Source organism: Kryptolebias marmoratus, linkage group LG1, assembly GCF_001649575.2.
Source record: "Kryptolebias marmoratus isolate JLee-2015 linkage group LG1, ASM164957v2, whole genome shotgun sequence".
Lineage (NCBI taxonomy): Eukaryota > Metazoa > Chordata > Actinopteri > Cyprinodontiformes > Rivulidae > Kryptolebias > Kryptolebias marmoratus.
The window spans coordinates 420,373-445,065 of record NC_051430.1 but is presented as its reverse complement, the minus strand read 5'-3'; the positions used below and the strand labels follow the sequence as shown (position 1 = coordinate 445,065).

The following is a 24,693-nucleotide window of genomic DNA, read 5'->3' as shown; positions in this document are numbered from 1 at the left end:
AAAGCATAATAATTTAAATATAATGGTGTTTGTTTGCTGAGGTTATAGCAGTCATACTGGATCTAGACTAAAGAATACCCATGAAGAAAAATGATGCACAATGTTAACTCTCCCAATCTTCCTGTTTGAGTGAGCAAACAGTCTAAAGGGAATGATCAGAGGATTATTGACCAGTTAAAGTGTAAGTTGAGAATGATACACAAAGTAAGACTGATTACATCTACAGTTCCATCTAATCAAATCAGGATCATTGTTGTGCTGGGTATTCAGTTTACCTTCAACAATCCAAGCACTCATCATAATGACACTAAAGGGATTAATTCTTATCCCTGGTTATCTTTACTGTCTGCTATGCTGCTTCAGGCAGACCCAACATGCTGCTGAATGATACCTTACAGGTTTCACCACACAGCACAGATTGTCTATTGAATGACTCTCAGCTACTACCACATTCAATCTTAGTACAATATCTGTAAATTTGACTAAGTTATAGTCATTTTTGTATTGGCTAATATCGATTTGCTGTGACAGCCATCTTGAATTGGGTTGACTCCAAAAATTGCCACCAATAGACTCCTTTTATTGTGGCCAGGCTAAGGCACACCTGTGCAATAATCATGCTGTCTAATCAGCATCTTGATATGCCACACCTATGAGGTAGATTGAATATCTTAGCAAAGGAGAAGTGCTGACTGACATAGATTTACACAAATTTGTGAACAATTCTGAGAGAAAAAGGCCTATTGCATACCCAGGAAAAGTATTTTAACTTTGAGTTCAGCTCATGAAAATTGGATCAGAAACAAAAGTATTGCATTTATATTTTTCTTCAGTATACATCAAATTTTAGCACAATATCTGCAACCAGCAGACAGAGGTGACTCCTAATGGTTAACTGCAAAAGTTTAAAATTACATAAATTGTTAGCACTCAGAATATGTGTGCTGGGGATCAGTCTCAGTTATTATCACACCACATTTTAAAGGTTATAGCCATTTTTGGTCTTTAGTGTGAGTTGGCTGTGACAGCCACCTTGAATCAGGTGTGCTCCAAAAGTTAAACTATTGTAGACACATCTAATTATTATTTACAGAATGTTACATTAAAGTCAGTTCAGTGGTTTATGAGTTGTTTTTCTATCAGACAGACATGCACACACACACAGGGAAAAACATTATTGTCTGGCAGCCACCTACATTTTTACACTGTGTGAAGAAGCTGAAGTAAGTGGTGAAAATCCATAAAGAAAATAAAAACTTCACTCACAAAGGCCCAGTCAAGATTTAAAATTATTGTAACTGTGACACAAAATTACTACACTCCAATGTTTACACAATATTTAAATGATAAAGTGTCTGTACTTATATAGCACCTTTCCAGTCAACCAGGCTACTCAAAGTGCTTCACAACACAATCTGTGCCCTTTTTTACCCATTCACACACACATATATATACAGCACTCTACAAAGCTAAATAAATCTAAATAAATCATTCTATAGAGTCTAATCAGTGCTTTAGATCGCATTCATACATCAGTGGGGCACACATCGGAAGCAATAGTCAGTGTGGTTCAGTGTCTTGCCAAGGGACAATTTGACATGTGAGTGAAATCGCAACTCCAATTCTCTTGTTGGAAGACAATTTGGCCTGGCCCCAATACTACCCCAATACTACACCCTCCGCACCTCTATAAAGTGTGTATTCAGTTGAAGTGCACAGAAGGGTTTGTGTGCTCAGGTTACAAGCATGCAAAGATTGGAGAATTGGGACAGTACGGGTTATGTTATTGACTTTCACCTCCGCGACGTAACTGCGACATCCAACATGGCGGACCGGTCGCTGTTTTGGCATTTTAAAAAGGTGCCAGTACGATTTTAAAAGTACAGTATAAGTATTTTTGTTTTCCAAAGTCAGTACAGGAGATATTTGGCTATTCAAATGTGTTTTGTTCTGACTTGTTGAATGCATATCAAAGTTTGATAGTATTCACATATGTACAGTAGAGTGAAACAACAATTATTTCAATACTTTACATTTGAAAACTGCTTTTTTTCGTGACAGATGCAGCTTGCTTTGTCACCACTGCCATATTTCCCCCTTTTAATTCAAAACCTTTTCAATGTCAATAAAGATCATTTTAAAAAATTCAAAACGTCACATGCAGCAATGAATTGTGGGTAAATACTTCGCCGAAGTCCGCCTGCTGCATGTTCCACGTCTCCTTCTGGCTTAGCCAGAAGGCAGATGTAGGACACAAAAGGGGCAGGGCGACAGACCACTCCGGAAAATTGGGACTCACTACGCACTCAAACCCTTCAGCATGAACGCACAGTTGAAGGACACAAGGGTGGAACAAGGGTGGAAGTGCGAGTATTGGGACCGAGCCTTCCTCTAACCACTGAACCACAGCTTTCCCAATTTACATCCCCAATTTCAAAAAGTTAGCAAGTTGTGTTCAGTATAAATATAAACAATGCAATAATTTGCAAATCTCAAAAACCCATATTTTATTCAGAATGGAATATAGTAAACATATCAAATGCTGAAATTAAGAAATTATAAATTTTTTGAATTTATGGCAGTAGCACATCTTTAAAAAGTTGGAACATGGGCAACAAGAGGCTGTAAAAGTAAGTGGTGCAAATGAGAAACAGCTGAAGGAGCTTGTTGCAACCAATTAGCCTAATTTACAACAGGTCTGTAAGTGCACTGGGTATAAAAAGAGCATTTTAGAGAGACTGAATTTCTCAGAAGTAAAAATGGACAGAGATTCATTAGTCTGCAAAAACTGTGTAAAAATAATGGGTCCGTTTTAGAATTATGTTTCTTATCGAAAAATTAGAAAGGCTTCTAATATCCCACTACCTACAGTTCACAGTACTATCAAAAGATTTTAAGAATTTGGAAACATCTCTGGGAGCTCTTTATTTACATTTTACCCAACGTCCCAACATCTTTTTGAAATCGGAGTTGTAATTGTATACCCAAGTACAGAAAGGAGACAGATAATTGAACTTATACTACTTAATGACTCAGATATTATGTTCAAAATACAACCACACTTCCACACAGCTCCATGAGAAGTTGTATTTGATGTCTACTTTCTACTAGCATAGTTTGTCTGTGCATTGCAAATCAATTAAGTTCAATTAAATAACACCAGTTCCTAATTAAAGTAATCTCAGGGATTGTTTTAATATGCACAAGTACAGTTCAAATCCAATAAAATAAAATCCCCATACAGTCCTATTACAGTATTTTAAACAACTAATTTTATTCTGACAGCCGGACACAGTCATTGGCTGGTGTATAAAGTGCCTCTGCTCTGAAGGTAAAGGCAAATATCTACAAAATTATACAACTGAAAAACATTCATTCTCCACACTTCTGTGGGTCAACTTAGTTAAATTATTTTCCTACTTTATATATAAATTTTTTATTTAATATTTTTGCATAAATTAAAGTTTCCAACTGTATGTGTGTGTAATCTTACCTATTGACTCCATCTATGCACTTGCCTTCATTCAGACAGGGCATACTAGCACATTCATTGATGTTGACCTCACAGTCTCGGCCCTGGAAACCATTGATGCATTCACAAGAGTAAGTGGCGATATGGTCTCTACAGGTGGCGCCGTTCTGACAGGGGTAGACCTCACACTCATTGATATCCACCTCACAGTTAATCCCTGCCAGGGGGTAGAAAAAGGATGGCAGTCCAAGGTACTGAAAAGGCATGACACTAAATAATATAACATTCACACCCACTCATGAGACAGTCCATATCATATTGCTGTGTACTGATTTGATGTAGACATATTCTGACACTGTGGTATTAAAGGTCTTTTGCAGGATGCATGATATTATCAGTCATTAATCTCTAATTAAAGTTTTCAAATAAAATACTAGAAAAATGTGAAAAAGTACTATGAATTGAAGAGATATTGTATTTTTATAAGGAAAATATTTGTAAATAAAATTGAAAACACTGAAAAATATAAAATTTACAAAAATTAAAAGTGATAGCACCCATCTTCTGAATGCTTTGAAATATGAATGACTAAAATTGCACAAAATATGCAGAAGCAGTTAGATTGTAAAAAAGGTTTTGGGGGAAAAAAAAAAACGGAAAAAAATGAAGAACATCACTGTGTCATCACGATCACATGACCGATCAATTCCAAACCTTCCTGGTGGGCAGAGAGACGTCAAACACCATTTATTTTTAGATGTTAGTCACTTGTTCACAACTTTAAACTAAAATTGTCCAATCCTACATTGTGCTTTGATGCGCAAATGGGTGGGAAAACTTTTATTGTGTTCATGTGATCAAACCTGATCACATTTTTTTTTCAGACATGCAATTATTGTTTTTTATTTTCATGTAAATGTAGCATTACAGCATCTGGCTTTTCTATTTCGAAGGCAAGTGGATGAGCAGTGGCAGCCTCCTTTGTGCATGCTAACAGAGGAAGCACTCCGCTGTCATAAATGTTTTTATAAATGTTTGTTGTTTTTATTTATTATTATTGTTGTTGTTGTTATTATTATTAATCTATAAAGTTTAAATTCTCAGTATGACTGGTTCAGATTATCATTGTCCAATTGCAATATCTACTTTTAGCAGTTAATGAAATCATATTTAGAGATAATTGTAACATTTATACTTGGCAGAATTGAGTTTAACCTGTTGTTACAACCCACCGCAATAGTCTGTATGTGTTCCTTTAGAAAAAATTGCAGCCTACCCCTGAGCTAAAGAAACAAAGCATAGGTACTTTTGACAACCATTCCTGTAAATCTATTTCTTGTAAGGATAAGTTTAGAAAGATTTTGAGTCATTTTCTCCTCTTTATGTGTTGATGTCAATAGTGTAAATGTAGCAGGTCAGTTTTATTTTGGTTTTGGTTTTTATGCCAAACTGAACAAATCTCAATTTATCAGCTTATTGCCAGTCTCTGATATAAAACATTCATCTCTCCTTTCATCCAGATTTCAGACTTAAATCAAGCATTGTATTACCTTTAAAACCTGGACCACACTCACACACATAATGGTCCACCTCATCCAGGCATGTGCCATTGTTTTGACAAGGTTGAGAGGCACATTCATTGATGTCCAAGTCACAGTGGTAGCCCTGAAATCCAGGCACACAGAAGCACTGGTAGCCGTTGACTCCATCTTTACAGATGGCTCCATTCTGACAGGGATCAGACAGGCATTCGTCAATATTCTCCTCACAGTTTTTTCCCCTGTACCCAACAGCACATTCACATTGGTGCCCTGTGTCAAGGATATCTATACAGGAGCCACCATTCTGACATGTTTTCACTAAGCAAGTGGTCACATTATATTGGCAGTCCTTCCCTCCCAGTCCAAAGGGACAGTGGCATGAATACCCATTGACTGCATTGACACAAGCAGATTTAACACCATTGCAGGGGTTGCTCTGGCATTCATCTACATCTTGGTCACACTTTAATCCTGTGAAACCATCTGGGCAGTGGCAGGTGAACTGGTCTGTTCCGGGTTTGCTGGTACAGTTGGGGCAAGTAGCAAGAACACAGGCATCATACAACTCATCACAGTGTTTGCCCATGTACCACACTGGTCCTTTGGGGCACATACACACATAGTCAGCCTGAATGCTGTGGCATGTTCCACCGTTGTTGCAAGGAGATGATAAGCATTTGTCTGCTTCTGCTGTGCACAGTGGACCTAAACATAAAAGGAAATTAAAAAATACATTTTTTCAGAGATTTATTTCATATAGTGGAATGACATAGTAAATTAACACTATTTCAGTATATAAATTATTGTATTACAATGTAGTCTTTCTACAAATATACAGTATACAAAACTAGAAACTTTCTGAGAAAATGCTTAATATAGCTCCACCAAAAGAGGTGTAAAGACAAAAAAAATTGTTTTTTTAATGTGAAAGTTGCTCCCAGTGGTACATTATGGTCCCCATGGTAATTACACACCTGTGTCTCTCACTCACTGGCTGCCAAGTAAATGAAAGGCAGACACTGTGTAAAATCTACAAGACAGAGCTTAAAAATTTTTAAACCGTGAGCTACAGAAGATACTGGGAGTTTAACAATGCCTTTTTAAGCTAAAATAAATTTGAATTTGTGGAAGCTTGGGTATGGGCACTCTGCATTCTGGGAGGATTGCAATATCTTACATGATCTGATAAGTCTTGGAGTATGTGTTGTAAATTAAAGTCAACTACTGACACACCCAATTTTAACTCAATATCTGTGAATTTACTGAGGTATAGCCATTTTACCATAGACTAAGAATGACTAGCTGTGGCAGCCATCTTGAATTGGGTTGACTCCAAATGTTAATTAGTTGTAGATGTGTAAGAATAATTACTTTCTGAGAGTTTCATTGAAATCTGTTCAGTGGTTATTGAGACATTTTGCTAACAGACAAACAGGAATGACTCAGACAGTTAATGGTAAAGTTTTAAATTACAATTTTTTGCACATTCAAATATTTTGCTCAAAATCTGTAAATTTGAGTTGTAGCCATTTTTTGGTTTGCTAAAATTGCTTTGTTATAACCGCAATCTTGAATCAGGTTCAATACTTGGATGTACATATAAGTACCAGATAAAACATCAGGATGTAAAGGAAACCATTTCTGACACCCTCCTCTCCTGCTCCTAACATAGTCCCCGATTTCTGGGGACAGTCTCTGTTTTGGACTACCTGTCCCCAGCAAAATTTGTCCCTGGAAATGTCCCCAATTTTAGCGTCCTAAGAATGAGAAAAAAATGCTGTGTGTAGACTGTTATTATGGTAGCTGGTTAAAAAGTGCGAGTGAGCATGTTGCACTTAACAACAGCTATTAGAGTAGCTAGATGTGCTGCTGCTAACATGACAGACAAAGTAGAAGAGAAGCTGTGTGTACCGCCTTCAAAAAAGGCAAGACAAGAGCACAGGGAGTAGCTGCAATGTGAGTGAGGCAGAAAAGCCCTGCCTGGTTTGGTGCGCTACAGTGTCAACAAGGGTTCATCCACAGTAAGATGTTTTATAATTGATTGGTGACCTTTAGTTTATATTTTCTGAGCTAGTTAAAAGTTGTTTTGCTAGTTTTTTATTGTGATTTGTGAATGAAAACATTCAGGCTTAGGTGTGTTTGTGTACTCAGTTTGGACATATGAAAGTCTTTCACAAAAAGTTTCTCAAGGACAGAACTGCAAGAACTGAGAATAATGATAAGGGAGAGATAATCATCTGGTTAAATGTGCATTTCTTCTCTTGTATGAGCTTGTAGTTCCAAATAAAAATAGTTTGTTGCTAAATATAGGTTTTTTGACATTTCATCAGCTGAGGAAACTAGTTAAATAATTATTTAAAAAATGTCATATTTATAAGATTATACTAGGATGACCCCAGTTTCTCATCTAAAACTAATCAAATTCTAAAGAGTTTCTGGAACAAAAATCATATTTTATTTGTTAAATTTTAAATTTTCAGTTTATGTGTTTTAATGCTTTTGGAGGGGATTGTGATTATACTATGTCTCTGTTTCAGAGTAGTGTGTGTTTAGAGTAGTGTTTCTTATACAGACTTATGTCAATATATACATGTTCATGTTCACACACGTACATGTTCATGTTCACACACAACGTATGCATGCTCACTTCCATTAGTATAAACCCTTGCCACTAGCACCCACACAGAATTGAGCTCTATAAAGTCACAGCATTGTGGGAGAACTGAATAAAGCCATCCCAATTATATGACAAAATCTGTGCCTCTCTGCAAACACCAACATCATCAACACCAGTAACAATGCTTTTCTGTTTTCCAGACAACACTTACCTTCATTATTTCCCACCGGAACCAGTTTAACACCTCCACTTCCTTTTTCTGGCATCTTCTATCACTTCCACCTAACACAAACCTTCCTCCTCCCATCAGAGTCTCAATTCTGTCATCACCCCCTACTTTCCAAGAATGCACTCTGTGTGCGTCCTATGCTGCAGTTTAAGACATAACACAGTAATTATTGGCCCAGCATTCCTTGAAGGAATGCATATCACCCACAGTGTTTTATGTAAAAGTTTTAGACTGAGAATTGCTGAGAATTGTAGTTGTTTTGGTCAAACCTTGAATGTGACTTTACCACACTAAATGTAAGCTCATCTGTCATATTCACTGAGGTGTAGCCATTTTTATGTACACTAAGGTCAATTAGCTGTGGTGGCCATTGTCAACTGGTCTAACTCCAAAAAATAATCAGTACCACCATCATATAATTTCTAAAGGTTTCAATGAAATTCATGCAATGGTTCATGAGATATTTTGCTAAGAGACAAACAAGGTTGACTCCAACAGGTAATGCCAAGATTTTAATCAAACATATTGCATTTGTTGTGCTTAAAGTATATGTTGGCAAGATACTACTAAACCAAATTCTAGCTCAAAATCTGTAAAACGGCCCAAGTTATAGATTTTTTGTGTGCGCTTAGATTGCTTTGCAGCACTGGTGCAAAAAGTGAGTATGCACTATATGCAGTGCATAGGGGCACCACACTGGAGGGGGCGCCAAAGTGATGACGGAAAAAATATTTCTAGTCAGCATTTTATGTACTTAACAGCTGTTTGTGCATGTGTTAATGATGCGATCAATAACAGACACACACATATACACACTATAGACACTCCAGTGTGTGCCCCCTTGAACACGCACTGGAGTGTGATTGTTTTCATTAAAATCGTGTTGTCATCTGATGACAGGGACCTAAAGATGGAGAGGCAGAAAAGAAAACTCTCAAAGGCACAAAACAGAAAACGGAAGTGGAAGAAGGTTAAAGATGCAGGGATGAAAAAAAACTCTTCAAAGTGTTTAAAAGACAGCAGGAAAGTTATATTAGTGTATCAAGAGGAGACTTGTAAACATTTAGGTTAGCTAAAGTTACTAGCTACTAGTAACATAACAAGTTGCAACTGTGTACAGATCAGCATATACAATACAACAGATCATGACAAGAAAAATAAAGGAAAGTACTTGTACTTGACCCAGGAGACATTTTTTCTTTTTCTGACCTTTCTCCGAAAGATCCCTCCAGGCTCCACATCGCGGTAAGAAATTATCGCGATGTGGAGGCCACCGCAGCAGACGTGCAAAAGCTTTACTATGCTGCCTGTGATCTTCTGTTGGAGTCCTTTTGCCATCCCGGGATGGAATCTTTCCTGGGGATAGATGAAATTCTGGAGGGGGTCCGGAGAGACTATGTCACAGGTCGCATCCGCCTTCCCTGTGAATCCTGTCTAAATCTGTTTCTCCAGCACCTTGCAGACGCGTCAAAGGAAGGTAAAGTCTGCTGCATGTTCCACGACTCCATCATCTGTAGTCCTCCCAACATCTACATCATCAGCTGAAGATCCTTCAGTCCCTCCAGCGCCGGCCGCAGAGCCTTCAGTCCTTCCAGTCTCTACGGCACCGCCAGCAGATCCTTCAATTGCTCAGTGCCTCAAGCAGAGTCACCCAAGCCCGCCAACTCTACCGAGCCTCACAAGTCTTCTGAGTCACCCAAGTCGCCCAAGCTGGCCAAGTTATCATCTCCAGTGCTGTTCTCAGCCTCTCCAGGTCTGTTTCTGCAGACCTGTCAGCCTCCTGTGGTGGGCCCAACCTCAACAAAACCACACTCCTTGCCTTTAAGGAACTTCCTTACTCCATCCGCCAGCATCACAGTGGGGGTTGGCGACTTTCCACCCACCAGTATCTCAGTGGGGGTCTGCGATGCTCCACCTTCTAGTGTTTTCGTGGTGGGTGGGTCAGCGATGACGACGCTTCATCTTCCAGTGTCTTCTATAGGTTTGTTGAGGAGGACACCTCTCACCAGGCCACTTCAGAGAGGGTCCGTAACCCCAAGTCTGGTTCAGCCAGCATCTTCACCAGGTCTTTTGCGTTTGTTCTTGGGTTGATAATGCACATTTCGGACCAAAGCACATTCATCTCTGGGACAAAGAACCCGTCTCCTTCCCAAGCGGTATGGTGGCTGGACATCCCCATCTTGTTTGTACTTTCGTATAATTGTTTGTACAGATGAACAAGGCACCTTCAGACATCTGGAAATTGCACCCAAGGATGAAACTGAAGTGCACAATTCTCTTCCTGATATCTTGGCTGATTTCTTTCGACTTATATATATATACAATTCCATACACACACACACACACACCACACACATATATATACCCACATATATGTATGAAAAAAATTATTAAGCCCACATTTCATTTAAAATTAGGTCTTGAATTCTTTTTTGTGAAAAAATATGTATGTATGAAATGTTTATGTTTCTGATTTAGCACCAACCTTTTTTTTATTTTTCTAAAAAGGGCAGTTGACAATAATTATATATAGTTGCAAAGTTTAGTAAATCAGTCACTGATGGCATTGTGTTTTACATATTTTTTCAAACCAAATACTTTGTGCTAGTTAGGGAGTACTTGGCTTAAAATATTTAACATACGGTACATCACAGAAAATAAGGTTGAGAACCACTGGTTTAGATTATAACAAAGTCAGGTTGGAATTTTGGGAAGAAGCTGCATTGATATCCTTAAAACGTTCTATAGAAGTGTTTTAGTTCTGTTTCAACTTTGATAGCTTTTTGAAGTATTGTTGGATTTGTCTAGTAAATATGCACATTAGACACATTGTCACTGACCTATACATTGTGACAGTGAAGTTTTAAAGATGGCTGTGTTTTGTTGTGTGCCTTCCTCCTTATCTCAAGTTAAGCTGTAATGTTTTTTTCTAGGCATTACATCATCTTTTCATGCCATCTCTCTCTTTTTTCTTCCCTTGAGGTAATTTTAATGTTTTTTTAATCATTATTCTCTTCCTCCGCACATATGATTCCCTCCATGACTCCTGTGAAACGGATTTGCTTCAAATCATGTCTGTTAACTTGCTCCTGCTGTAATCTCGTGAATCCTGCCAATGTTTCCTCACTCTTCACCCCTCCGTCCAGACCCAGTCAACCCCTCACACATTCCAGGGAGTTGATAACAGCTCCTCCTACATCCACACACCTCCCACCCCATCACAAAACACTTCATAGATCATGGTTACAGCCCAACAGGGTTGATACCAGCCACTGACTGGTACTGGCATCTTAACCCAGCAGTAACACTGAGCAGAGCCACTGCCTGTTAGCAGGTAGAAGGATGTTTTGATCAAACTGCTGACATTTTCCAGAAACCTCGGCATGACTCTTAAGAGGTGGGGGACATGGTTTAACACATCACTCACCCACCCCACTTGCTGAGGGAAGCATGGAGAAGATCCACTTGAGATACTTTTGCTTCAGCAGTCTTAACTTTATTATCTATCTATCTATCTTTCTATCATTTATTTTTTTTATCCACTTCTCCTCTTCGGGTCATGGGGAGTTCGTGCCTATCTTCTCCAGCAGTCACTGTGTGACAGGCGAAATACATCCTGGACCGGTCACAAGTCCAATGCAGGGCAACGTAAAGACAATAAATCATCTCTTCCCCCAGGGAGGCCTGCTCAAGAAAGCAGCATAAAACAAACCAAGAACAATTATATCACAATACAAAGAACACATTTGCATAAAATTATAAAAGGAAGCATGGGTCAAAACGTAAACAATATCAGGACTAAAATTATACTAATTAAGGCCAATTCTTTCTAATACCTGTTAATACCTGTTAAAATTTAGAGAAACAAGTACTTTTTTGTGCAGTTTTTAAAAGTCCTTTAAAAATGTTAAGAGAAGGAAGTGTCTGAAAGCTGATGGGGTTTTGAACATGATTCATAAGTTGTGGGGCACAAAAGAAAAAAGCAGTTTTACAAAGTTCAGAACACATCCAGGGACAGAGGAGATATTTTTTTTAAGAGGATCTGGTATAATATTAGTATGATAGGATACAATACTTGAGATATACAGTACTAAGTGGTTCACCTAACAATGCTTTGGCAAAACAGCTACATGTGCATTTTTCTTTTCTTTTTTAAAGAGATCCATCCAAAAGAATCATAAAAGATGCAATGATAAGTATGTGAACCTACATTTGTAACTTTGAAATTTGTGTCTCTTTCTTCCTGACTGCTAAATCTGAAATCTTAAAATTGCTACAAATGACTTTTTATGGCCATCACACACTACCTGACTGCCAAGTTAACTAGAAAAATTTACATTTTCAATGAAAATGCAATATGAATCCTGAACGTTGAATGACTGCTGAAATTTGTTGGAGGTGCAACTAAGTTGTTGAAGTTAAACAAGCAAAATAAAAGCTAAAGTTAGCAAAGCCACAGCTAAAAGCTAAGGACAGCAAAATAGTGCCACTTGCTGTATTCTGGGGGTATGAAAGAAAATCCTAAGTCCTAAATCAGTGAGAGACACACTGGGTGAAAGAAGACAAAAATACCTGTTTTGATGTTTAATTTGTATATGTACAAAATAAAGTTGTGGGAGTAAAAGAAACTCTTTTCAAAAAACAGATTTTAGACATTTCAAAAGTTAGTGTGACATCAATAGTCAGTTGAATATTCCATGGAAAGATCTGTAAAAATCCTAAAACTTAAACGGGAATTGCATGAAATACATTAACTACCGTATTTTCCGCACTATAGGACACACTGGATTATAAAACGCACTGTCAATGAAAGGTTCATTTTCGAACTTTTGCCATATATAAGGCGCACTGGACTATAAGGTGCATTAGGTGAAGTGAAGTGAAATTTATTTATATAGCACTTTTCAGCAGCAAGGTGATCCAAAGTGCTAGGTGCAGAACTTGAAACAAAACAGCCCTGTCTTTTTGGAGAATACTGCACTGACGTAAAGGCCCCCAGATACTTGGGTGTACTTCACTCTGCGGAAGTCCGTGCATACTCGAGGCAGACTCAATGTGGACTCGAAGCGGACATCCATTGGAAAACGTCCGCGCAAAGATCAATTTTTGGCCCGGTCCCGATACTTGCACCCTCATTCCACCCTTGTGTCCTTCAAGTGTGCGTTCATACTGAAGGGTTTGACTGCGTAGTGTGTCCCAATTCTCTGGAGTGCTCTTTAGCCCCGCCCCCTTTGTATACTACATCCGGCCTTCGCCTAAGCCCGCATCCAGGTGGACTTTGACGAAGTATTCACTCACAATTCATCGCTGCATGTGACGTTTTGATTTTTTTTATTATTATTATTATCTTTATTAACAATGAATAATAAATTAAACGCTTTTGAATTAAATGGCAGAAAAATGGCAGTGGTGACAGAGCAAGCTGCATTTGTCATGAAAAAAGCAGTTTTTAAATGTAAAGTATTGAAATAATTGTTGTTTCACTCTGCTATACATGTGTGAATACTATCAAACTTTGCTCCGTATTCAGTAAGTCATAACAAAACACATTTGAACAACCAAATATCTCCTGCAATGACGTTGGAAAGCAAAAATACCTAAACTGTACTTCTAAAATTGTACTGGCACCTTCTTAAAATACGAAAACCGGGACCGGTCCCGCCCTGTTGGATGTCGCAGTTATGACGCAAAGGCGCAAGTCGATGACATAACCTGTACTGTCCCAATTTTCCAATTTTTACATGCTTGTAATCTGCGCACACAAGCCCTTCTGTGCACTTCGACTGAGTACAGGCTTCATAGAGGGGCATAGGGGGTAGTGCGAGTATTGGGACCGGGCCTTTATGACTGCATACATGTACTCGGTATTGCACAATAAACTGCCCAGCAAGAAACAGTGTTCACATAGAACTGTTTTGTGTGTGACACCAGCCGCTCTCAGGTTAGAATCGGCGCCAGGGCGCAGCATGACTGCTGCTCTCTGTGCAGCACTGACAGGTGTGTGGTGACTGCCCTGGTGTTAAAGAAACAGGAATAAAGGCACCTTATTTTCTTTTGCTTTTTTTAAAGCTAAGAGGCAAGCGATCTCTTCCTGCTCATCCGGTGACGCCATAACCTAAATTTGTCACGGGAGAATTTTAAGCAATCTGTACGCTCAAGTATGAAGTCTCAACGGTCCGTGGGCAGTTCGCCCAGAGTCCGTACAGCTCACGGAGTACGCACAGTACGCCCGAGTATGTGGGGGCCTGATGTGCAGCTTTGTAGTTTACCAAAGTCGTACTAAAAGATTACAACTTCTTACATATATATATAATTAACTGAATTATAAGGCACACTGCTGTGTTTTGAGAAAATTGAAGGCTTTTGCCTTAAAGTCTGGAAAATATGGTACATCAAAATGTCAGTTCGGACATGTAAAGCCCAACTTTCTAGGACCAGTCTTTGAATAATGTTTTTAATGTGAAGTGTGTCTGAACTAACAACCTCAAAAGTATGGAGCCAGATCGGTCTCATAATCCACAAATGCACAGACTAAGATTCACAAATGCAAAAGATTCAAAAATGCACAGGACAAGATTCACAAATGCACTGGAAGAAATCCACAAATGCACAGGACAAGATCCACAAATGCAAAGTACAAAATCCACAAATGCACAGGACGAGATTCACAAATGCACAGGACGAGATTCACAAATGCACAGGATGAGATTCACACTTAGGAGCTCATTCTGGCCTGTAGGTGGCACTGCATTTGTGTGTGAATTTTGAGACTCCCCTGACGTCTCAAAATTCTTTTTTTAAGAAACTGTCTATCTGATTGGACGATCAGATAGACCAATCAGATAGTTTACCTGTTTCAGCCAATTTTAAGGACGCTCCCCAAGTGGGACATAACTTACGCTTAAGCCAGTGTCGGTAAACCTTTCAAAAGGAGCGACTGACTGCAGTTAGAAACTGAAGAAAGGAAAAAATATTAAAATTGCGCTATTTGTGAATATCAGAATTTGTGTATCATTCGTTCTTTCCATTTTCAATTGGCTATAAAAAATCAAATAATGAAAAACAGACTGGTTATTTTGTTTTTTTGTTTTTTAATATAACACCAAAAACAAATAAATGCCTGTTTTTTCGTTTTTCACTTTTAGGCTAAGATCGGAAACACAAAATCAAAAAAAGGGGCAGCAGGACAGAATTTGATTTTAATATTTATTTGGTCGCGTTCAGGTGATCCGGAAGTTTGGTTAGCAGCGCGAGCAAACAACAAACCACCGTATATTGTTTACATAGACACCTCGGAGACTGTTGGAGCTGATGAATCGGCGCAGCCGCCATCTTGGCTGGGTCCTTCACGCGCCCCCCAGTTCATTTCTTTGTACTGAGGAAGCTGTATGTCCAACTAAAATAATCAGAACTCTCTGAATCTTTACCCAATTTTCACACAGTTTGGTTTGTTACAAACAGCAGAGATGTAGACATCTCTAGAGTCTCAAAATTCACACACAAACGCAGCACCACCCACAGGCCAGAATGAGCTCGTAAGTATGAATCTCGTCTTGTGCATTTGTGAATCTCATCCTGTGCATTTGTGAATCTCGTACTGTGCATTTGTGAATCTCGTACTGTGCATTTGTGAATCTCGTACTGTGCATTTGTGGATTTTGTACTGTGCATTTGTGGATCTTGTCAAATTCAAATTCAAAACTACTTATCCCAAAGGGAAATTAAACATTGTTGTAGCTCATAATCCTGGTTTTGTTAAAGAGTTGATGGCTGTGGGCAGGAAGGGTCTCTTGTAGCGGTCTGTCCCGATTTGTCCTCGGTCCTTGTGTCCTCAAAGACTCCCACCAGGTGAGCCTAGCTGGCCTCCTGCAGAGCCATGATTGCCAAGCTCTAGAAGCGCAGGTCAGTCTTGAAGTCATGGGCTATCTCCTGGACCAGGTGCTAGAAGGGCAGCTTCTGGATGAGCAGCTTGGTGGACTTCTGGTAGAGGTGGATCTCCCTGAGAGCCACGGTACCGATCCTGTAGAGGTGAGGCTTCTTCACTCGGCTGGTGGCCAAGGCACTATAGTGGGCAGCTTTGGTGGCGAGCTGCTTCCTGGGAGCTTTACCTCCAGTGGATTTACGAGCGCTCTGCTTGGTTTTGGCCATGACTGGACTTTCAGGTTTCTTCACATTTAACACTTGTTGTCATGGTTACGCATCATAACAAAATGTCCAAAAGTAAAAAGGCTTTAGTAAAAACCCTTCCAGCTGCACAACATCCGATACCTGTGCATTTATGAATCTCGTGCTGTGCATTTGTGAATCTTGTGCTGTGCATTTGTGGATCGTCCTGTGCATTTGTGAATCTTGTCCTGTGCATTTGAGAATCTTTTGCATCTGTGGATCTTAGTCTGTGCAGGAATATGAGACCGATCTGGCTCCATACCAAAGAGGGTTGGGTTTTTCTCATGTTTCACTTAAATCCCATCGTCATTATTACCAGTGAAATACCATCTACATTGCAAGTCTTGTGTTTTATTCCTAAAATTTCATTTATGAGCTGTACAGATTTAAATAGAACAAATCCTGTTTGTTTTTTAGTTATGTTAGTGTTTTGTATACCACTGACACCTTTTATATTTTTTTTCAATGCTAGTCATAACAAAACAAACAGAAAAAGATTCTATTTTTAAGAACATATTGCTCTGCCTGAGCAAGAGATAAATAGGTGTAAATATACTATATGCCCAGTTGCTGACCCTATACCTCTACAAAAACAATGAGTCACACCATCACACAGTAACATTTTCCATTATAATCATAAACACACACAATTCTCCCAGCTGCTGTTTTCTCCTTGTTTCTTAAACCAAACTTCAGTTTCAACTGACTATTTGCTTTTGTAAATACTGGGCTTTTGTATGAGAGCTACAAGATATAAAACTAAAACAGCAAAACTATTAAAATTTGACAATTTCTTTTAGCTACCCTTTAAATTAAAGAATAACCTACAAAGGTAGTCTTATTGTAACTAAGCTAACCGTAAAACTGTTGTTTTTGTTGTCTGCCACCAAAAGCGTAAAGGTGATAATGTTTTTGCTCACCCTGTTGGTATGTGTGTTTGTCTGTAGCATTAGCAAAATATCATGTGAACTAGGGGATTTTATTATAACTCTCAGAGTAGTCATTGGATGTATATCTACAACTTATTACTTTTTGGAGTCATGTCCATTCAAGATGGCTGCCACAGCTAAGCAACTTTAACCAACACAAAAATGGCTATAACTACAATTTTACAGATATTGAGCTAAGATTTGGTGTGGTAGTTGCTGAGTATCATTCACTACCTATGGTCTAAGGCATAGACTGTAAGCCTTACAGTACATGTTGCACAAATTACTAGCATGTAGACTGTGGTTCCAAAATTACAATACGGAAAACATTCAGGGAGAGAAGGGGGGCACACTTAGTCTATTAGTTTATGCCTATGGACCAGACATGTATCAGATTTGTTGCTACAAACTGTCATTCAGTTGTGTACAGTAGCCAAGGGGGATATTCCTCTAAACCAGTGGTTCCCAAAGATTTTCTTCTGGGGCCCCCTATGGATTACAATACTCCTCCCCCCCACCGAAAAAAAAAAGAAAAAAAAACAACTGGGCCTACACAACATTCAACCAGACATAAACACATATTTTGTTTTCAAACTCCACTGAAGTTTATTTCACACTTCAGGTTGCAACAAAACGAACTACAAACCATCTTTACAGTGAAACACTTTTGTGTAACTGTTTTGGGTTTTTTTTTTAGTTCTATACTGTAGAAGAGTATTCTTTCCTCTCAGTGTTATTTCAAACATATTTCTTTTATTTTTATTATTTGGAACAATATGCAACTTTGCTATCATGAATACCTTTTAAAAAAGCCTCTGTCCAAAATGGGGTTAAAAACCTGTCCATTATGCTTAGTCAGGCACTGTTTTTTAATTCCCGTGCCCCCTAGGGGCAGAAGTTTTGAGTGCAAGTGTTAAAAGTTTTGAAAGCAAGAGATGAAATCCTGCTTGCAAATCGAATATGTGCACTCTCGACTTATGTCAAGATTTTCCCTCCATATGCCATGTATCTTGTGAAGCTGATAAAATAAAACAACAGCTTTGTTTGTTGTTGTTTTCCCTTTTCTTTTTTCTTAACGGGAAGCACACCTTGAACTATGGCTTTAATGTCCACTATGATTTGTAAAAACAATTACTATTTTAAAAAAGCCTTTTGACTCTCGAAAGTAATAATCCCAGTACTTGTGATTGAATTATAAATTTAGTCTTGATCATCATTATATAATCATAAATAAAAATGCTATAAATAGAAGTGTTTACTACTGTAAAACTGTTGTTTTTGCTCAACATTATCATACCGTCAACATTTCATACCAGCCCACACCTATTCAAAACACAGTCTGTGCGCAACATCTTGTAAAATCACATGAGATCATGCATAACGTTACTTTCAATGTTTCACCAAAACATCCATAACGTCATCATATCCCAACACAAGATGATTTTAGTTCAAACTCTAGCATGAAAGGTGGTGAGAAATATGTATTCCTTCAAGGAATGCTTTTTTTTTTATTTAAAAAGGTTATATATATATATATATATATATATATATATATATATATATATAATTCAGAGTCACAGCACAAAGTCAACACAGGGTCCAGCAACGCTGTGAATCCCAGAGACGGGGCAGCAACCCCACCCCTTTGGTTACAAGCATGTTGAGCTCAGAGGAATTTTATTGAATCACCACGAGACTGGCAGCTCCCCCAGGGATCAGTTTTGTGCTCCGAAGGCTCCACAGCAGGTGGCTGGTTGGCTTTATACGAAAAAATGCTCAAATCCTCCCTGACTCAGTCAGTCTGAGACGGACATCCTTTTGTTTTCTGTGTGAGTGCTCACACAGCTTTGGATGTATATTGGAGCCACAACACAGGCTTTGTTCATTATGAAGTTATTTTTCAATATAGTTAGCTTATAAAGAATGAGAGCTGCTTCTGCCAGCTTGAACCGGTTCTCTAAACTTTCTTTTCTCAACAGACATGACTTTTTACTGGCAGACAACTGAGAAACATTTTAAAACAGTCATCATGGATCACTGGTTTTCAGTTCCCACCATCTGTAGACACTGGAAGGTTGAGACTGATGTGACAAACACACCTGTCTCCTCTGTGTGGATCATCTGGAGATGACAGCACTCAACAGCAAGAGGCCTGTGGGAAAGACTGAATCTGCTTTCTTAAACCTTCTGTTGATTTCTGGTTGTGTCTATTAGCAGAATATCTCATAACCCAGTGAACCGATTTTTTATGAAACTTAAAATAATCACTACATCAACATCTACAACCTTCGGAATCAACATCATGTAAGACGGCTGCCACAACTAAGAAACCTTAGCAAACACAAAACTGTCTATAAGGAAGTTTTACAGATATTGAGCTAGATTGTGCTGGTTGTGATAGCAGTTGTGACTAACATATATTCTGAGCACTAACTAATTGCACCAGAACTGTTTTTCAATATAGCATAAACCACTAGATGGATTTTAATTAAACTTGTAGAAATTAAATCTTGAAATCTTGCACAACTGCACTTCATTGCCATTTGGAATCAACTAAAATTCAAGATGGTTCCCACTGGTAAAAAAAATGAGAAAACACAAATAGCTATAAATCTATCATTTTTACATTTGGTCTGGTAGTAATTGAGAGTCATTCAGAACATATACTTTAATTGCTGCACATTGTGTAACATTTCTGAATAAACTTTGCATTGCCTGTATGAGTCAATACTGTTTATATTAGCATTATATCTCATGAACCTATTGACAGACTTTAGTAAAACTAAAAAATTAATCATTGAATATATATTATTAACTTTTGAAGTTACCCCAATTTAAAATTGGTACTACAGCTAATCCACCTTAGCCAACACAAAAATTACTATATCTCTGCCAATTTTGCAGATATTGAAATACAACTTTGTGTGGTAGTAGAGTCATCCTCAGCACATAATCCAAGTACAAACAGATTGCGCAAGATCTCATAATATTGCATGCGATTGTGCCTGCCTTTTACATAGATCAAAATAGCTATAACTCTGTTTTATCTCATCATAAGATGATCTTAGTCAAAAGCTCTGGCATGAAAGGCAGTGGGCCATTTGCATTCCTTGAAAGAATGCAAGGAGATTTTTGTTAAAAGTAACAGTTCTATATTTTTTTAGGCAGTTTTCTAAATTGTCATCATTATTTTTACATTCCCAGTCTTGTTTTTGTCTCAGCACAGAGTCCTGCCTCCCATCTAAGTATGTTTTCCTTTAAAACATCTGAGCAAAGTGCTAGGGCTCTCTCTATGCTTCTTAATACCCATCGACCCCCGTCTATTCAGAGCTGAGACAAAAAAACAGTGCAGCCAGACGCTCAGCTTGTTACCATGGTAGCCCCTGACAAAGCCATGCAGAGCCATTCCATGCAGTTGGCGTGCCACCATTTAAACCAGTTTCAGATGATTCACACAAATGGAGGAAGCGGGAAAAATGGGTTAGAAGCCCCACCCCCCCACCCACACACACAAACCCTATGTATGGACTACACATGCTGGAGATTTTGCTTCCACCACAGAGTCAGAAGTGAAGCAGAAAATGTTAAACTAGCTTATTTTTGGGTACAGAATGACAAATCTCTTGCACAACTAAGGACAAATGCTGTTTTATCTTTTAAAAACATTTAAGATTTTTTTAAATGACAAAACTTTTAAGATGTTAGTTATTTTGTAATTCAGCTTGTTAGTTTTATTGTTTGTTTAAAATATATATGAAATTCCTGACTACTGCAGTATATTTTTAGACATTCACAATCACCCATGGCTGGAAGGTGAAGGTGGATGACCATGTTTTTGGCCATCTGTATGTGTTTCTATTATGTCAAAATATCTTGTGAACTACTGGTTGTATTTCAATTAAATTTCTGAAAATAATCATTATGTGTACAGCTATAACTGGGGGATCAAGATGGATGCCACAGTTTGTCAACCTTATCAAACACAAAAATGGCTATAACAGAGTCAAATGTACAGATTCTGGTCTAAAATTTGATTTGGTAGTAGCTGAGACTTGTTCACAGCACACACCCTGGGCATGACATATCATGATTCTGAATGAGATTGCTCATAACATTATTTTCAAGGTTTGACTAAAATGTCTATAACGTCGTTATTTCTCAACACAAGAACATTTTGATATAAAACCTTAAAATAAAAGTCAGCATTTAAGGAATACTGGATCTTTGATTTTAATCATGAGGGAGTTATTATTTATTTGATGATAGTAATAATAAAATTTAACAAAGCTGTTAGATTTTCATAAGATATTTACTTCTTTGAATAAGTTACATGACTGTGGATGCTTGTGGCAGATTTTATTAGTTTATTATGTGCAGTCTAGCTATCCTTTACAGTGTGATTTATTAGTTGTTTCAAGCACACACACAAACAAGGTAACTGGCAAAGTTTCAAACTGTTCTTGTGTGAAGAACAAAACATCAGAAGAACATCAGCTGCTCTGATGTGAAGCACAGCTGTACATGCCGTGATGGCATTCTTTCAGGGAATAACTTACCCAGTTTGACCATCATCATAGTGATCATCACTGTCCTCTGGTATCTGGACCAAAATCTCCAACACCACATGGTGAACTCCAGGCTGCTGGTGTCTCCACTCACTGCACAGTGATGATGTCAGGGTACCGGCTTTCCATGCAGGCTGTTCCTACCTTATAAGGTACAGCAACAACCAACACCTCTCTGCCAAACCGCTGAGGCTCCGAGTCTGAGGAAGAGTTTTGGAGTTTGTCAGTGTGTTGGGGTGTGTGTGTATCCCAAGGGACCAAGCTGGGATGGGATGGAGTGAAGTAGAGTAATCACCCCAGCAGAGTGAGGGAAGTAAAACATGGAATGGAGTTACGGATTATTACCTGATTCACTCACAGTAATAATTTGTTCACATTTATCTGCAGTTTTGCGTGTTAGTACAAAAAAGGAAACCAAACTTCTGTTCATAACATTTAGACTGAATTAATACTAAACATTGAACACTTCAGTGTTTTTGGCTTTTTTTTGTGCCCTGCCCCTGATGTGTGATGTCCTCAGAGCATTCAGCCATTCATCAGTGAGTAGATGAATACCAGTACAATATAGTTCAGTTCGTTGGAAATAATTGTTCGAACTGGCCAGAAAATACTACTGGAGTTTCATTTTTTGGCTTCCCGAAAGATAAAAACCTCTCTCAGATTTGGATCCATAAGCTCCGATGTGGGAATTACTATCAGAACTCGGGTTCAGATCACATCAAAAGGAAGCACCGCTCCGACCCTCCTTATTGCAGTGGACTGGCTTCATGCCAAAAAAACAGAACCTTTTGCCAGCAGCAGTACTATTTTTAATTTTAAAAGAAAGGCAAATGGAAAGGAGAACATTACCACAGAGAAGGAGAGGAGAAACAGAATGTTTTACTTCATACGTGACGTGAATGTGCTCTGTCATTATAAGGTATGAGCTGCTTACAGGCCAACAGCCTGAGATCAGTTTGTGATTCAGAGCAGTTTGTTATTGATGAAAAAATATAGACAATTCATTTGTGATTAAACAAGTGTCATAGTCTGAAACTACTATTGATTAGTTTACTCTAGTGTGAGAGTTTATGAAGGCTACTCTGAAGTGTGCTCATGTTGTTTACAAGTTAGCATCCAGTTAGCATTGGGTTAGCTTTGAGTTAGCAACATTAGCTCTCTCCTGCTGTCTTTATGTTGATTTGTCTTGTCATGTGCTGATGTCATGACAATGATCTGAGGGTAACAGGTTCTCACTGTTCCACGTTCCCAACTCGGTTGTTATGCATGTTGTTTTGTCGGCCATGACGGTCCTGGTGATCATCAGAATCCAAATCTAAAGATTCACAAATTCTTCCCGCATTTCTTTGTATTCAAAAAAGGCTTCTTCTTTCATTTCCACTAGTAAACAATCGGACAGTAGCAGCACTCTTGGCCGGCCGGGGCACAGCGCACGTCATGAACTCAGGACAGCAACTCCGCCCTACAAATCACGCACTTCAGAAATTATTGACTAAAGTCCTATTCACATGGGATTAGTTTTACCTAAGGACCACATGCTATCTGTAATAATTATGGAGATTGTCTGTGTTGTTAATTCAATGCAAATCGGCCATGTAGTAATTTTTTAAAAAAGTGAAAATTTCCCTGCAAATTACCTACTATATTTTTCTGAACTCTGAGGTTCTGTGATGGTATCTCTGTGATTTGGACAGAAATAAACAGGATCCGATACGTAATTAGGCGTTTTTTTGTTTCCTGGGCACATTTTTATATGCTTTTGGTGATGGAGGCTGCATCAGAGTGCATAGATAACCTTTTGTGTCCCAAGCCAGCAAAACCCTATCGACCCATAATGGTCACCATAAAAAAAAGGCTGAAGAGAAAGAGAAAAATCACATGCTCACATCATGCATCACTGGTCTGTGCAGTAAGAATAATTTTCTTGTTTGTAGCCTATGATACAGCTGACTAGTGCTGGCAGTAACACAGCACAGAGTTGTACCTGTAGCCTGAAAAGTAGTTTTAACGTCAACTCACGTAAGCAGATGTTACACAATACGCAGCGCGTTAACATCATATCCGGAAGATTGTCTGTAAATTTCAGAAAAATCTCAGGCTTCGGATATCCCATGCAAATGTCCATATAAAAAGCAGATGTTGGGGAGTAATTGATTAATTACATATGGTACCTAGGTAAAACAAATCCCGTGCAAATAGGGCTTAAATAACATTTATGGAATGTCAATTTTTTGAGATTTGAATTCAGTTCACTTGAAGTTCAACTTCACCACCACCACACATAAACAACACCACAATCTTCCACGCTATTTTTTTTTTTCATCTGGTATTACATTCCCAAGTTCCCAAAAAAACTTCCAAAAATCTTAATACAATATTTTAGTTTTAGGCTAGTTGAATGAAACATCTGATATGTGGCATCTTGTTTTGTGACAAGTTTCTGATGCTTTTCAGCTTAGACAAAGCTGGATGACTAAAGGGTAATTCAATTTAATTCCCCCTAACCTAAACCAATCACTCAAACTTCAGATGTTCTTAAGTGTTCTTAGCTTTTAAGTGTTAACAGAAAAACTTTATATTAAATATAAAACAGATTTATTTGGGAGTTTTCACAAAAATTTGCATAATTTGTTGAGTCTAGTCTTGAACATGGGAGTCCAGTTCAGAATTAATATGGTATGAATGTAGGATCAATGAAAAACACCCCCCCCCCACCACCACCACCACCCCCCCGACCTCTGAGAGAAGGGGGTGAAGGGAGCTTATCCAGCACCTATCTGGTTGGTGGAGGCCCCTTTGGAAGCTAGACAACTGTTTTACTTACCCCATCCCCCTTCATTCACTCATACGCCCCCATCCCCCAACTGTAAGCCTAGCATCAAGCTTAACTCCAACCTGCTGCATTTACAACAACTCCAAAGGTTTTAATCATCATTAGACAAGGGAGAGGTGGGGGTTAAGAAGACAGAGGGTGTTAAGAACGTAGCTCTCTTAACTCCAGATTTTGCAGCAACCAATATACAAATATGTGAAGGAGTGATTAATAGCAAATCCACACTTTTATATTTGTACATTTGACTGAGTGCTGCTTCATTAGCAAAATATCTCATAACCCAATGGACAGATTTGAATGAAACTCAAAAATAATTATATGTAAAACTGATTAACTTTTTG

General features: G+C 38.4%; 1 protein-coding gene across 3 annotated transcripts in view; it reads right to left on the bottom strand.

Annotated features, from left to right (window-relative positions):
- LOC108249986 (protein crumbs homolog 1) overlaps positions 1–21,764 on the bottom strand; it is a 99,263-nt gene extending 77,499 nt beyond the window's left edge. For 2 of the 3 annotated variants that reach the window (XM_017439662.3, XM_037978478.1), the window contains exons 1-3: positions 21,511–21,764; positions 5,023–5,718; positions 3,494–3,689 (exon numbers count right to left, since the gene is read on the bottom strand). In XM_017439662.3, coding sequence (XP_017295151.1) covers positions 3,494–3,689; positions 5,023–5,718; positions 21,511–21,580 — 962 coding nt within the window. In that variant the 5' untranslated portion in view covers positions 21,581–21,764. Of the gene's footprint in view, positions 1–3,493; positions 3,690–5,022; positions 5,719–7,841; positions 7,987–21,510 lie in introns of those variants that run through there. The other variant, XM_037978476.1, reaches the window with a different exon arrangement.
- Between the last annotated feature and the right edge of the window lie 2,929 nt (positions 21,765–24,693).